The following is a 15155-nucleotide window of genomic DNA, read 5'->3' as shown; positions in this document are numbered from 1 at the left end:
AAAACTTAAACTAAACCGGCTAATCTTCTGTGTATACTTTTATTTCATAAAAATAATACAATTCTTGCATTAAATTGCGCTAAACCAGTACGGCAGTGCAGCGTACTACCATACAAATTGTTGCGTACTATTTCTGTATAAAATTTATACTTTAGGAGTCGTGGCGCTAAGCTATTGAAGAACGGCAACCCATAATTTAAGTTTTGCTCGAGTGACATGCTCTAACAGTATAGCTTGTGAGCAGACTTGGGTCACTTCTTTAGCTACCGCTGCTCCCGCCTCTTTGGCATACTCCTTTTGCTACGGTCACTTACTGTAACCACATGTAGTTAAAAGCATATGTTAATCATGGTGCTGATATACATATAGCCCCATAAGTCTTGTATGCAATGTGTATAGGTATACAAATGCACGGCGTGTTGAACTAGCTTGTGCATATGCAAGTACAATTGCATAGCCTTCTTTCCTGTTGCTATAAACATATACGCACTAAATAAACAAAGAGGATAAAACGACTGTAAAGGTTTTCAGATGAGCAGCTCGATGCTTACACGATGGTGACTTGATTTCACTGGTGTAGCAGTATACCGTATACGCCTATAGCCAATATTAGTCACATAGTGAACGTAGCAAAAGGAGTATGCCACAAAGGCGGGAGTAGCGGTAGCTATATATATATATAGCATGGTATGTAACGGTGGCATTTCCCGAGAACCGCGTGTAGAACGATTTTTTCTGACGCGAACCCCGTTAGAATTAATTTTTTAGGGAAAATAGCTTTTAAATGGGAGCCGATTGAAAATATGATCCAAACTACCCCTAAATGGGGTTGGAAAGCTATAGCGCGCACGCATGAACTCGCGACATTGCCACTTTGTTATTGGAGCTTAGTCGGTAAGCAGTGAGAACTATATCCATGTGCGCACGCAAGAGCGTCAGCTACTGCTGGTAACTGGAAGGTTGGATATAAAAATTTTAACCTTAAGGTAAATATTGTCTGCTCCTTATGTTGTCAGTTGTTTATCCACACGCTTACTGCCTTTCTCACTCTCATGTTGGACAAAAACATCTTTAAATTTTTACACTTAAGTAATGTTATCTTGAATGAAAGTAAAATACCATATCAGTAGGGATTTTTTCACTCTACACGATAGTATTTTTGCTAAAATGGTCGACCTCTCGGTCAAAAATATTGTTGTTAGGCATGTCTTGCTTACGTTCCCGGGTATGTCGTCTGTACACGATTTAGAACAAGTCCATTCATAAATTGCAATAATCAAGTACCCGGGAAGTGCCCGGGAAGTACCCGCCAAGTGCCCAGGAAGTACCCGAGGAAGTGCCCGGGAAGTACCCGAGGAAGTACCCCAGAAGAACCCGACTGTATTGTACTTGGCGGGGACTTCCGGGGCCCTTGGCGGGTACTTTCCGGGCACTTCCTCGGGTACTTCCCGGGCACTTGGTGGGTACTTCCTCGGGTACTTCCCGGGCACTTGGCGGGTACTTCCCGGGCACTTGGCGGGTTCTTCCCGGGCACTTACCGGGTACTTCCCTGGCACTCCCTCGGGTACTTCCCAGGCAGTTCTTCGGGCACTTCCTCGGGTACTTCCCGGGCACTTGACGGGTACTTTCCGGGCACTTGGCAGGTACTTCCCGGGTACTTGGCGGAGACTTCCCGGGCACTTCCTTAGGTACTTCCCAGGCACTTACCGGGTACTTGGCGGGTACTTCCCGGGTACTTCCCGGGCACTTCCTCGGGTACTTTCCGGGCACTTGGCGGGTACTTCCCGGGCACTTTCCAGGTACTTGATTATTGAAATTTATGAATGGACTCGTTCTAAATCGTGTACAGACGACATACTCGGGAACGTAAGCAAGACATGCCTAACAACAATATTTTTGACCGAGAGGTCGACTATTTTTGCAAAAATACTATCGTGTAGAGTGAAAAAAATCCCTACTGATGTGGTATTTTACTTTCATTCGAGGGAACATTACTTAAGTATAAAAATTTAAAGATGTTTTTGTCTCACATGAAAGTGAGAAAGACAGTAAGCGCGTGGATAAACAACTGACAACATAAGGAGCAGACAATATTTACCTTAAGGTTAAAATGTTTATATCCAACCTTCAAGTTACCAGCAGTAGCTGACGCTCTTGCGTGCGCATATGGATATAGTACTCACTGCTTACCGACTAAGCTCCAATAACAATGTGGCAACGTCGCGAGTTCATGCGTGCGCGCTATAGCTTTCCAATTCTATTTAGGGGTAGTTTGGAACGTATTTTCAATCGGCTCCCATTTAAAAGCTATTTGGCCTAAAAAATTAATTCTAACGGAGTTCGCGTCAGAAAAAATCGCTCTACACGCGGTTCTCGGGAAATGCCACCGTTACATATCATGCTGTATATATATATATATATATATGTGTGTGTGTGTGTGTGTGTTCAAGCTGTAGGCATATTCGGTGTACTGCTATACCAGTGAAATTCAAGTCACCTGTAAGCATCGAGCTGCTTATCTGAAAACCTTAACAGTCGCGTTATCCTCTTTGTTTATTTACTGCGTATTTATATAAAGCGACAGGAAAGAAGGCCACGCAATTGTACGGGCATATACACAACCTAGTTTAACACGCCGTGCATTGGTATACCTATACACATTTCATACAAGACTTATGGGGCTAAATATATTTATACACTAGTGGGGCTCCACCCCCCTGCGCGCTTCGCGCACCAACCCCTTCTTTTATTGTGTTATAAATGAAATTTTTTTTAAATAAGGTTTGTATTAATATTTTTTAAAGCCTCAAAAAGTGATAAAATTAATTATTAGTATAAAAATAATATGATGAAGTGTATTTTACAGAATTCGGAAGACTATGGAATTTTTCGAAAATACTCGGGAATGAATTTCCTACGCTGGGGAATGATTACTGGTCTGCTTTTAAGGAAATATAAAGAACAAGCTGCTAATTTCAAATAAAAGTGGTAAAGTTTATATAGACAGAGAGATGTGCTCTTGACTTTTTGTTGGTGGGCTTTATTATTTCTTCTAGTGGCTCCCTTTTTTGAATGAGCTGTCTATCCTGTATGTGTCAATAGATACTTCTAAGCTCTAAGATCACTTTTTATTTTCCCTGACTAATAACAGCTATTTCTATGGGATTAGTAGACAACGATTTTCAAAACGATATAATTTTTGAAGAAGCATGTAACGTAATGCTGCCTTTTCAACTACAAAAATTTTTTGCGTGGTTTATTATGTCTGAAAATTTTTTTGGTCATATTATTTGGAACAAATACAGAAAATTTTTCATTGAAGATTGTAAAGATGATCAAAATAAAGCTCTTTTACATTTGAGGTGGCTCCAGCGCCTAGTGCCGTATCAAAATGGGGAGACTAAAAATTAATCATTATTTTTTAAAAATATGGTATAAAATTATCGTAGAGACTGTTGTAAGCCATATTCTACATTTTATCTGTTACTTTAGTGGGTTAATATAAAAAAACAAAAAAGTTTTATGGTGCCCTAATTGATGAACTGTTACGGTACGCTCCTAAGTTCAAAAGTAGTTATACCTATATATATGTACTCTGCAGAATGCAGACAGCTGAGAGCTGACTTGCACTCGCAACTGTATACTTAGTCTCCGATTATTTAAAGATTTTGTTCGATAACAAGACACTTTTCTCATGTCATCGAAAACTGCGTAATAATATATACAAGATAGTATATTTTTTACACCTTACGGGTTATTTATATAAGTGCAGCAGTAGGTTGTATATCGCGTAAGCTTGCATTTCCTATCCAACCCGTCTTAAAACTACGATTTTGTAAGCATGATTTCTTACAATTTGCATCGTCAACCTTAATTTTTTTTTATACGAATAGAAAGATGGGAATTCAAAGAATATAATTTAATTTTATTAACCTCGGTTGGGTTATTTATAATTTTAACATTGAGGCCACTGGAGCTACCTTAAACGAAATTTTTAATTCTGAAAATATGTCTTGTGAAGATTTCAGTTTACCAGAACCAACAGAAACGATAAAAAAAATATCGATACTGATAATGATGAAAGAATATTTTGTAAACATAAATTCTATAAAATGTTTTCACAACTCAGTCATGATCAACGTCAAGTTTTTCAAGAAATAAAAAAATTTGAAAAAAAAATTTTTTTCATCGATGGTCCTGGTGGATCTGGAAAAACTTTTCTTTACAAAACATTAATTTATTGTTTTATATCAATTGAAAAAAATTCTTACAATGTTTTAGACAGGTATTGCTTCTATTTTGCTCCCAAAGGGAATGACCACTTACAGAACTTTCAGACTTCCTTTAGACTTAAGCACTAAAGAAAGTGCATTCTTCCAGTTTGAGCCAGATAAACAAAAATTACGTAGTGTAGAAGTAATTGTTTGGGATACAGCCTCTATGATACCGAAAAAAGTGTTAGAAATCGTTGATAGGACTTTAAAAGATTTATCTAGTAGTAATAAACTTGACTTTTCTCAAATTCTTCCAGTAGTAAAAAACGCAAGTAAAATTACTATTGTTCAAGAAACCATAAAATTTTCCAATTTTTGGCCTTTATTTAATATTTTTAATTTAAAAAATGATATACGTTCAATTGACAAAAAATTTTCTTCATTGCTACTGGATATAGGAGAAGACAAAATTAAAACTTGTATGATTTCTCAGACATGGAAAACAAATGATGGACGTTCTAAAATTTTTAATAATAATGATGATTTTTTTATAAGTAAAGCTATTCTAACATCTCACAATGAATACACTCATTTTCTTAACAAAAAAGTTTCAAATAATATGGTAGGAACATTAGTAACGTACTTTAGTATTGATAAAGCAACTTACAAAGGAGTAGATAAATCAGATGATAATATTTATATTTATTTCCCTACAGAATATTTTAATAGTATTAAAGAAGGTCTTCCTCCACATGAATTGAATTTGAAAATTAACGCTATTGTTATGTTGATACGAAACTAAAACATATTTGAAGGGCTTTGCAATGGTACAAGATTACGAATTACAAAATTATTTAAATACAACATCGAAGCTGAAATAATCACAGGTGAAAAAAAAAGGAAATAAAGTCTTTATTCCAAGAATAACACTACAAACAAACAATTCTTCTTCGCTACCATTTATGTTGTACAGAAAACAATTTCCATTTATCCTAGCTTTTTCTGTGACTATCAATAAATCTCAAGGTTAAAGTTTTAATGCCTTAGGATTATACCTTAGAAAACCATTATTTTCTCATGGGCAATTATATGTTGCATTGTCTAGATGTAGAAACCCAAAAAAAATTTGTATCCCAATTGAATCAGAAAACAAATTTGAAATTAAAAATATTGTTTGGAATGAAATTTTAGAGTAACAAAAAAACTATTCTATAGTTCATTACTATTTTTTTACTTTCTTGCAAATTTTATCTTTCATCAAAAAAGCAAATTTTAGTACCGTCTAGTACCCAGATTTATGTAATCATAAACAATCCGTTTTTTGTAATATGTTTTCAGATACACCATCATGGATGCAAAATTTTATCAGTGTGACAAATGTAACTCAAAATTTCCCAATCCAGAGTGTTTATCATCGCACGAAAAAATTCACAAAAAAAAATTTCTTGTATGTGATCTGTGTAGCATTATAATATTAGACAAGAAAAACTATTTGCGTCACACAAAGGAATTCCAAAACATTGAAAAAAATTTTAAGTGTATTTAATGCGAAAAAAGTTTAAAAAGAAATTATCACTTACAGAGACATTTGAGAAGTCATGAAAAAAACGTTCAAAAAAATATTTGTCAAAATTGTGGAAAAGGTTATGTAAGAGCAGAGCACCTAAAAAGACATTTTAGAGTATGTAATTAAAATAAACATCGTAAGTAAGATAATTGTAACAAAATTTTTTGTTATGGTCAAATAAAATTGTACGTGAAAATTAGACCACTTGTAACAGTTAATATATAAGGCTTTACGAATGTATTTACATTATATATGGGGAAGCTGGGGGGGAGCTGGGGGAATCGGAAGGGGAGCTGAAGCAAAGCGGGGGGGAGCGGGGGGAGCTAGCAAAAAGTAGAATTACTCAAAAAATGCAAGAAAATGAAAGAATAACTACCTTATTTGGGGGGGAGATGGGGGCGGGGGGGAGGTGGGGGGAGCAAAACCTCGCTCTAACTCTTACGAGTATATAATATAGGATATATATATATATATATATATATATATATATATCAGCACATTGACTAACATTTGCTTTTGACTACATGTTGTTACAGTAGGTGAACGTAGCAAACGGAGTATGCGAAAGAGGCGGGAGCAGCAGTAGCTAACGAAGCGACCCAAGTATGCTCACAAGCTATGCTGTTAGAGCATGTCACTTGATCAAAACTAGAATTATGGGTTGCCGTACTGCAATAGCTTAGTGCCACTACTCCTAAAGTATAAAGTTTATACAGAAATAGTACGTAACCATTTCTAAGGTAGTATGCTACACTGCCGTACTGGTTAAGCGCAATTTTATGCAAGCCGTGCTCGAAACTTTTATGATAATTTAGTGCGGATTTTTTCCATACTGACTTACCACAATATTTTTCCCTGTGTAGACAGTCATGGATAATCAGACAAAAATGTTTTTATAAAAACCTTAGATGATTATTTTATTTTTTCAAGAAAAAAGAGGCATTTATGGCTTGGACTAGCATTGCATTCTTTCAACTTTAAAAAAGTGTGACCGCAATAGAAGTTTTTGCTTAGCTTTAGATTTAACGAATAGTGTAACCATTTATAAAGGACCACAATACACAAAAAAAATAGGAAGAAGTAGATTCAATCATATGGACAAGGCGTGTATGATTTTCCAAAAATAACTTTGAAAGTGTGAGACTGTACGTGATTTATTTATACAGAAATTTTCTTAAGAAACAACTCAGTAGTTAAAAGAAAAGATTTTTGTTGAATACTTTTTAATTGAAGAAGTTATCAAAGCATAATCATAAAAAAAATTTTCAAAACCATTGCATTGGTTTTATTCCCCTATTATACAAGTAAATTCATACATCGGGTTTGAAAACGTACTTTTTTAATACAAATTTTTGTTTTGAATAAGAAATAATAAATAAATCATAATCTTTGAGATAAACTTTAATTATTAGACAAGTAAACAGGTACTAAAGATAAACAACCCTCTAAAAAAAATAACAAATATATCATTCCATATATTTTACCTAAAGATCATTACTAACCAAAATTGAATACACATTTAAATAAGTTTTCACCGTTAGATAATACGATTTTATTTTTTTTTTAATTCTATCAAAAATCAGTTAATAAAAACTTAGAACGAAAGTTTTGAAACCACAAATAAGCTTAAATACAAAAAATGCATTTTCATTGTTATCTATTTTGTACAGAAAACAATTTTCTTAAGTCTTAGCATTATCCATGACAACTAGCACATCTAAAGTTGATGACAACAGGTTGAACCTAATTAAAATAACCTTCACACTTCAATAAAAAAGAACAGAGGATTCCTATCTATACGCGGTTAATAGGGATACTAGTGTGGTCCAGTGTATGGAGATTTAGTAAGCTTATTTATTGCTATTTGACTGAGTACGTAAAATGTGAAGGAGCCGAGTAAGTAGAGGGGGCTAGGTGGGGTTTAAGTTATATACTATTGAGCCATTTTACAGAGAAACGACAGGAATTTCGCCTCGAATTGAGGGGGGCAGCTGAGGGGACGAAGGGGGCCAGGATAGTAAAGGAGGGGGTTTTGACAGCTCCTCCTAAATATTTATACAGTAAAGAAAGATGCGCGCGCGCGCGCACGCGTGTGTGTGTTTTCATATACACAGCGAGAGGCGGAGAGAGAGAAATTAAAAAAAACAATCAAAAAAAAAACCAAACTTCATACTTTCCACTCTATTGATGAATAAATGGGGGATGGGGAAGGGTTGATTTGGCCGGTTTTTGACCTAATATATTTTAGGGTCGAAAAAATCAGAAAAATCAAAAAAAATCATGGAGTATCTTATAAACGTATACGAACTTGATTCCACCTTTAGTGGACACTCTCCCACCCTTCAGTCACCCCCACTACCACCCTTTAGAATAGGAAGCACCACTATTCACGACAAGTATTTTCAAGAGATTCAACACTGTCAAACACGTATTCCGAGGTGATTTATGGTAGATCATGGTATTTGGGGTCGCTGATTACGAATCTGATATCCGTTGACCTCTACCACACTGATGCTGAGGTTCCAAATCTCTGTATTGTACGACTTCTTAAGCCCACTGAAAATAAAAAGCGGCCAGAGTAGCTTGACTGTCCGGCTGTTTCAGCCTGTGCGACCCAAGTAACGATATATAGGCTAGACTTGCTTGGGAGCCAAGCAGAAACTGCTTGGGTGAGCCAGGCAAATGTGACCTGTTACTAACCAAGCAAATCTTGCTCTTTAATCCAAGTCATCTATCTAAAATAATGTAAGAGTACGCTCGGTCTTTTCAGTTTTCCTCATGAGCATATGATTTTTTTATAGCAAACACAATTTATTAAGGTGGGGTAAATATTGAAAATCAATGTGAGGTTACAAGTACTTATTATTGATTATATTTCTTATAAAATTTTTTGCTACAAAATTATTTAAAAATTTTATTACAAAAGCTGCTCACAGAGAATGAATATATATATATATATATGTATATATTTATGTATTTGTAGATATATATACAATTTTTCACTGTATTAAAAAATTATTGGAAAAAATAAATAAGGAAGAACTGAATAAAGCATACGTAAAATTGAGATCGAACTACTGAGATCTTCATTCCTAACATCGATAATCGATTCGATGTCATTGCTTTCGACTACCGTTAAGTTGGACAATTGAAAATTTGAAGTGTTACATGTGAGTTAAGGGTGTATTTTATTTGCAGCGTCAACTTTTTCATCATTCTTATCTTGTGATTGTTTCCATGCATTATAACTCATTCCGAATTTTCTCTTATATCCGCACTCTTTCAATTCAAACAAATTATTAATCATTTGTTCGTCTATAATACCAAAAATATGGTCATCGGTACCAGCCTCAGTAATAAAAATCATTCATCCCATACATTCAAATACTGTAACTTTTCATGCTCATGTAAGATTTTTTTTCTACACTACTTACTATTTATCATAACTAAATACAATAGCTTATTGATTTCAAACATGTGAAACTGCACTCTTTGTTTACAATCGTACATTTACTATAGCTTACGTACAAGTGAATTTATAACCTTACCTTTAAATCTGGCGATAAATTTGTCTAAATTCCACTGACGTAACAAGGATTGGACAAATTCATCCATTACAGTAAGAAAACGGCCGACTCTCCACTTGTCCGATTAGTTTATTTATGATAATAGAGTACTATATATACATATAATTAAACACTTTTAATTAAATCGCACACGCACGTCACGCTGCCTGCAGGAGACCAAATAGACAATCTTGACTTGGCTTAGGGAGCAAGATTTGCTTGGTTAGTGACTCGTCACATTTGCCTGGCTCACCCAAGCAGTTTCTGCTTGGCTCCCAAGCAAGTCTAGCCTATACATCGTTACTTGGGTCGCACAGGCTGGAACAGCCGGACAGTCAAGCTACTCTGGCCGCTTTTTATTTTCAGTGCCTTCTTAAAAATATATTGGGCCAAAAACCGGGCAAATTTCTACCTCCCTCCCCCTGTTGTAGTCAAGATGGTGATGATTTTTTATCGTAATTAATCTCTTGTTAAGCCTTTTTAAAATTAACTATTCTTATTAAAGTGTCTTTAATAACAGACACTTAAAACTAAAATTTTTGATATGTCCACAATTCGGTCATGAAACAGAAAACTTGTTCTACTGGTGCATTTGTCTTCCAACACACGGAGATATTTTGTTTATTTGTTCTCAAGATCTAAAAAAGATGTACAATTGATTTTATAAGTTCATTTTATAGTTAAAAAGAAAAGATAGCGTTTATTTTACCAAAACGTACATTAATCCACTATTGCAATTTTATCTTTTGCGTTTGTTCGTTGAAGTTTTAGACATATGTTATCTAATTAATCTAAACCTTTATTGTTACAGAAAAAAAGAGTATAAAACATAGGAACGTTGCATAAGTATGAGTCTATGAGCTAATAAGTTGTAACATTTCTAAAATATTGATCGATAAAACGAGACAACACAGCGTCCAGGAGTATTCGCTCGGAAGACCGAGACCGTACCCAAAAAAACGGGGCAGTCGCGTTCGAAAAGAGAAGCATGGTCGAGTTGGGTATGACATTAGTTAGGCGGCTGGTGAATGACTGCGAAAATACACCCCCACACATACGCGGTGAGTGGGTAGCCCAAGTAACTAGGCTAGTAAACTATCACGCTAACCTGGTGAAAAAAAAATTCAACTAACTTGTAAGTACAAGATAAAATTTCAAGTTCTTGTCTTTTTTTTTGATTTAAAATACATCCATGATTTGTAGTGACTGTCTGCCTAATACAATCGATACCAAATCATTGAAGAAATATATACATTTTTTACAAGAATAAAATACAAAGTATATTTATTTTCAATCTTGCCTGGCAACTAATCACTGTTTTCTTCCTTTTCTGGAATTACAATAAATAAAGATAGCGACGAATTAATCCTCTTAGGGATGTTGTTATATCTAATACATCTTAAGTTTAGCTAAGTTCTCATTCTTAATTTTTAAAGCTGTCTTTCACCTAAGCTCGATGTAGTAGGTATATGACTCTAATGCTTGTAGGTTAACTAGAAATATAATACGACCAATAGGTATATAAGCGAATGTTGATACATACACCTACTATATCGAGCTTAGGTGAAAGACAGCTTTTAAAATTAAGAATGAGAACTTATCTAAACTTACGGTGCGAATAAATATACGGCTTCTCGGTACCTCAAGTTGTAGAGCAACTGTCTAGTAAACAGAAGGTTATGTGTTCTATCCGCACCCGGGGAGGATATTTTTCTTATTTTTATTTATTTCTTAAGAAAATTTCTTGAAAAAGAAACTATGTAGTTTAGTATTATGAATCTTTAGTATATTGGATATTGAGAAAAGGATTTGTGTGGAGGATACAGAGTGCTTGTATAAAAAGTGCCGCCATGTATACATATGCGCCTTTTGATACAATGATTAAGATGTATCAACATTCGCTTGTATACCTATTGGTCGAATTAAATTTGTAGTTTACCTACAAGCATTACAGTCATATACCTACTTACGATTTATGTCAAACCTACTAAATATTATTAAAATCAGTACGATTTTACCTATGTGTGTGTTTGCTCGCTATGATAAAACATTTCACCCTTAGTTTGAAAAAAGGTTGTCTGTAATTCTCTGGTTTAGATAGTCTATATATTGAATATCAAAGTTGACCATTATAAAATTAATTTATTTGCTAAAAGCTAACGAGATCGATACACCAGCTGACAAAGAACGTAGTGACAATGTGGTGTTCTATTCAATTGCTTGATCCATTGAATTAATCAAACAGAATTCAAGTATTGTACAATGGTAAAAAGTACGATAGATATTTTTAAATAGTTTAAAATGATTCATCAGATGTTCAAAACAGAAAGGATATTTGGACTTTCATTTTGTTAATGTTTTTAAAATATATTTGACGATGTTCTTCCATTTATTTCTAATAGGTCCATTTATAAATTACTATGATCTTACCTTATTTGTAGTGTTTTCAGAGTACACTTCATTAGATTTACTTAGAGTTTTGTGACAGCTGCTACGATAACTATCAATGATTTCATCACTTGTACTTTTTTTCTCAATAGTTTTATCTAATAATGATGCGCGATCCTCCTCAGTTATTGGTAGTACTGTTTTTTCTATCAAAATATTACATCCTTTTTGATGAGATACCATGTTTGACAATTCTGTATTAGTTGCTGTAAATAATGTACTAGTGTTACCAGTACAAAACACAGTACTTGGTACTTCAACTGAACTCATTATTGGCTGATTCAAAGTTAATGATGTTTCTAAAACTGAGAGTGACGATATTCGCTCTGTTGGAGGTATTATTGTTGACTGTAGTATGGCTTGACTTATAAGACTTGATTCTGTAACAGTTGCCATTATGTTAGACGTAACTAATTCAACTGGATTTACCTCCTGATTGAAATCTGTATCAGCTAAAGCTACTGCAAGAATATCTTGATTAGAAGTATGAGAAACTTCTTTAGATGGTGATGTTTCAATGGTTGTTCTCAATTCTGAAATTAAAGTTTTTTCTCCCCTTTGACCTACAGCTGAAAATGAGCTGTTATCAATGTGAAGTACTATGTTATCTACGTTTTTAGATCCACATAAGGTGTTAGAATCAATATAAACAGTTTTACTATGTTCAGAAGGTAAATTTTCGTTTAAAGTTATGGCCGAACTATCATCTAATGAAATTAGATCGCCTTGCTCATTTACTGCAACAAACACATAAGTTTGTGCCTCTTCATTACATTCTGCAGGTAGTACCATGAATTGAGTCTCATTAGAAATTTGTAAGTCTCTATATTTCTCTTCTTCAGAAGAAGCAATATCAGGATGTAGTGAAACTGTTGGATTTACTAGACTTAATTTTTTTGAAGATCCTTTACTTACTCCTTTTTTTTCACTCAAGTGAGCTATTGCTGTTGGTGGAGATACATTTAAACTTGAAGGTGTTATACTTGATCTGTTAGACGTATTGTCTAAATAATTCAATACTTCTGTTTGCTTTTTTAATCCTTTTTTTTGGATATTTTTGAGCAAAGTTTTACTACTATTGAGTGATTCACATAATTTAGAACTTGGATTGAGGGTATTGACCTTAACAGTTTTAGATAAGTATAAAAATTCTTTTTTTTTAGAATTATCTGCGACCTTCTCAGTTACACTATCTCCTTTTTGTACTTCACGGTGTGTTTCGATCTTGTACGGTAATGGTTGTTGATTTATTAACTCTTCAGTATATTCTTTTATATTTGTTTTATTCATTACGTCGTTGGTTTGCCGCAACAAAATTTTTTTCGGCACATTCATATCATTAGTGTTTTGAGTAACTTTACAAAAGTTTGTTGTGATTAATTTTTTATGTTTTCCCGCATTTAGAACTATGTTTTGAGATTTTTTATAATCATACATGTTTCCTTTTGATTGCTTGGCTGCTATTGCTTTAACTTGAGACCCAGTAATGGGAGTTAAAACAGTTCCTTTTGAGATAATACTTTGAGGGTTAGTTAATATTTGATCAACAACTGTGGGAGATATTGAAGTTGGAATATTTTTAGGTCTTGTATGACTTTGAGACAACGTATCATAACTACAAATATTTTTTGCCGTAGTTTCTTCATCCTTGAGAATAGAAGAGTTTGCTGAAACGGAAGAACTTTTTTTTGAAGAAAGAGTTTGAGTTGAATTCAAAATTAAAGATGACCGTTGTTTTGAAGCTGTAGATGAATCATTTTTCAATGATCCTTGTTCTTCGGTGAAATTTTTTTTATTAGCTAATTCATACATATGAGGGGTATTTTTAATTTGATTATTTTTAGATGTTAAAGATTTGTTCAAGCTATGACAGTTTAAGTTATGCATCTTGCGACTTTCATGTTTTTTCATGACTTTTTGAATTTTCCCGGTACTTGAACTTTTAGAAACAGAGTTCGATGGTAAATGCGTTTGAAACTGATCATGTTGAGGAGAAGTTATGATAACTACTTTGCTACCTTGCTGTACTATTTGAGCATTCGCTGAATTTTCATTATCCGGAATAGTTACACTCTGATGAGTACTGTAAGTGTGTTGACCAGATGTTTGAACAATCACATATTTTCCGGGAGATTTTTTTTCATCAGAAGATATTAAAGGTTGTAAACTGGTCTGGTAATTACCTTTCGGTATCTTGGATTTAACAGGTGGTACAATTGTTTTAATGCTAGTTATCATTGGTTTCGCTTTAATTTTATTTTTTAAAACTGTTGGGGTAACCACCTTTTTTTTCATAACATTTAATGAATTAACTTGTCTAAATGTTTCGAAAGTTTCACTCGTTACAACTTTATTTTCATCCGATGTCTTTAAAGTTTGTGATAAAGAAGTATTTATCTGATTAACTTTAGGTAAATCTGAAGATATTAAAACCGGCATTTGTTCAATGCTCTCTGCTGATAAGACATCTTCACTAAAAACAAAAGGCATTGAATTAATATCAAATTCTATGTTAGTGATACTTTCAGAATGCTTTACACATTTTTTGGGGCTTAAGACATTTGATTCTGTTTGGGAAAAATTGGTAAAACTTTGATCCTCTTTTTTATTTTGATTGAGTATCGGCAAACCGCTAGAAAGATTGATAACATCACATTCTCGAAGTAGACTGCTGTGTGCATCATTATTTATGGTTTTCACGTTCTTACAAGTTTCAGCTTCTTTGATAAATTTTGTCGTCATGAAACATTTTGAATCATCGAGTTTAATATGGACATGTTTCGGCTTATGCTTATTAATTTTACTTCCACGTTTCCCACCAAACTTTGCTTTAAGAATCATAGGTTCTTTTAAAGTAACATTTTCAATGATTCTTGGCTTTTCTCGCTTTTTAACTGGGATCAAGACACCATCTGTTCCAGCTAATTTCACAAGTTCATCTTTTTTAACTAATTTTACATCTAAATCAGAAGTCATTTTATCTATTTTTTCAGAAACATCACGAACTTCAAGAGATTTATCTTTCGTAAGAATTTGAGGAGTAATAGTGTCCTTGATAGTGTTAATGGTTACATTATGACTTGTTTCTACTTCATTTTTTATACACTCTAAATTACTCGTTTCGTTTACACCCAATAAATTACACGAATATTGTTCATAATTTGAATTATCAAGCGGAATAACTTCACGCGAGCATTTTGAATCTTTTTCCTTATCTGGTAAGCAATGTTCTAGAATATCTATGGTTTTTTTAAAGTCATTATCACAAATATCAGATCTTACATCACTATTTTTATCTAGAAATAAATGAGGAAGTTGAAAAATATTTTTCCAAATTTCTTTACTTAAATATTTAACTTT

At 33.8% G+C, this 15155-nt stretch overlaps 1 protein-coding gene across 3 annotated transcripts in view; it reads right to left on the bottom strand.

Moving 5' to 3' along the window:
* Nucleotides 1-15155, bottom strand: part of LOC106637707 (uncharacterized) — a 195919-nt gene that overhangs the window by 90677 nt on the left and 90087 nt on the right. For all 3 annotated transcript variants that reach the window (XM_014350594.3, XM_089597141.1, XM_014350595.3), the window contains exon 5: nucleotides 11778-15091. In XM_014350594.3, coding sequence (XP_014206080.2) covers nucleotides 11778-15091 — 3314 coding nt within the window. The remainder of the gene's footprint in view (nucleotides 1-11777; nucleotides 15092-15155) is intronic.

This window comes from Copidosoma floridanum, unplaced genomic scaffold (assembly GCF_036245765.1).
Source record: "Copidosoma floridanum isolate Cflo_tuat_1 unplaced genomic scaffold, Cflo_Japanese_pri ptg000030l, whole genome shotgun sequence".
Taxonomy (NCBI): domain Eukaryota; kingdom Metazoa; phylum Arthropoda; class Insecta; order Hymenoptera; family Encyrtidae; genus Copidosoma; species Copidosoma floridanum.
Note: the sequence above shows the minus strand (reverse complement) of the source record. Positions and strands in the feature narration are given on the sequence as shown.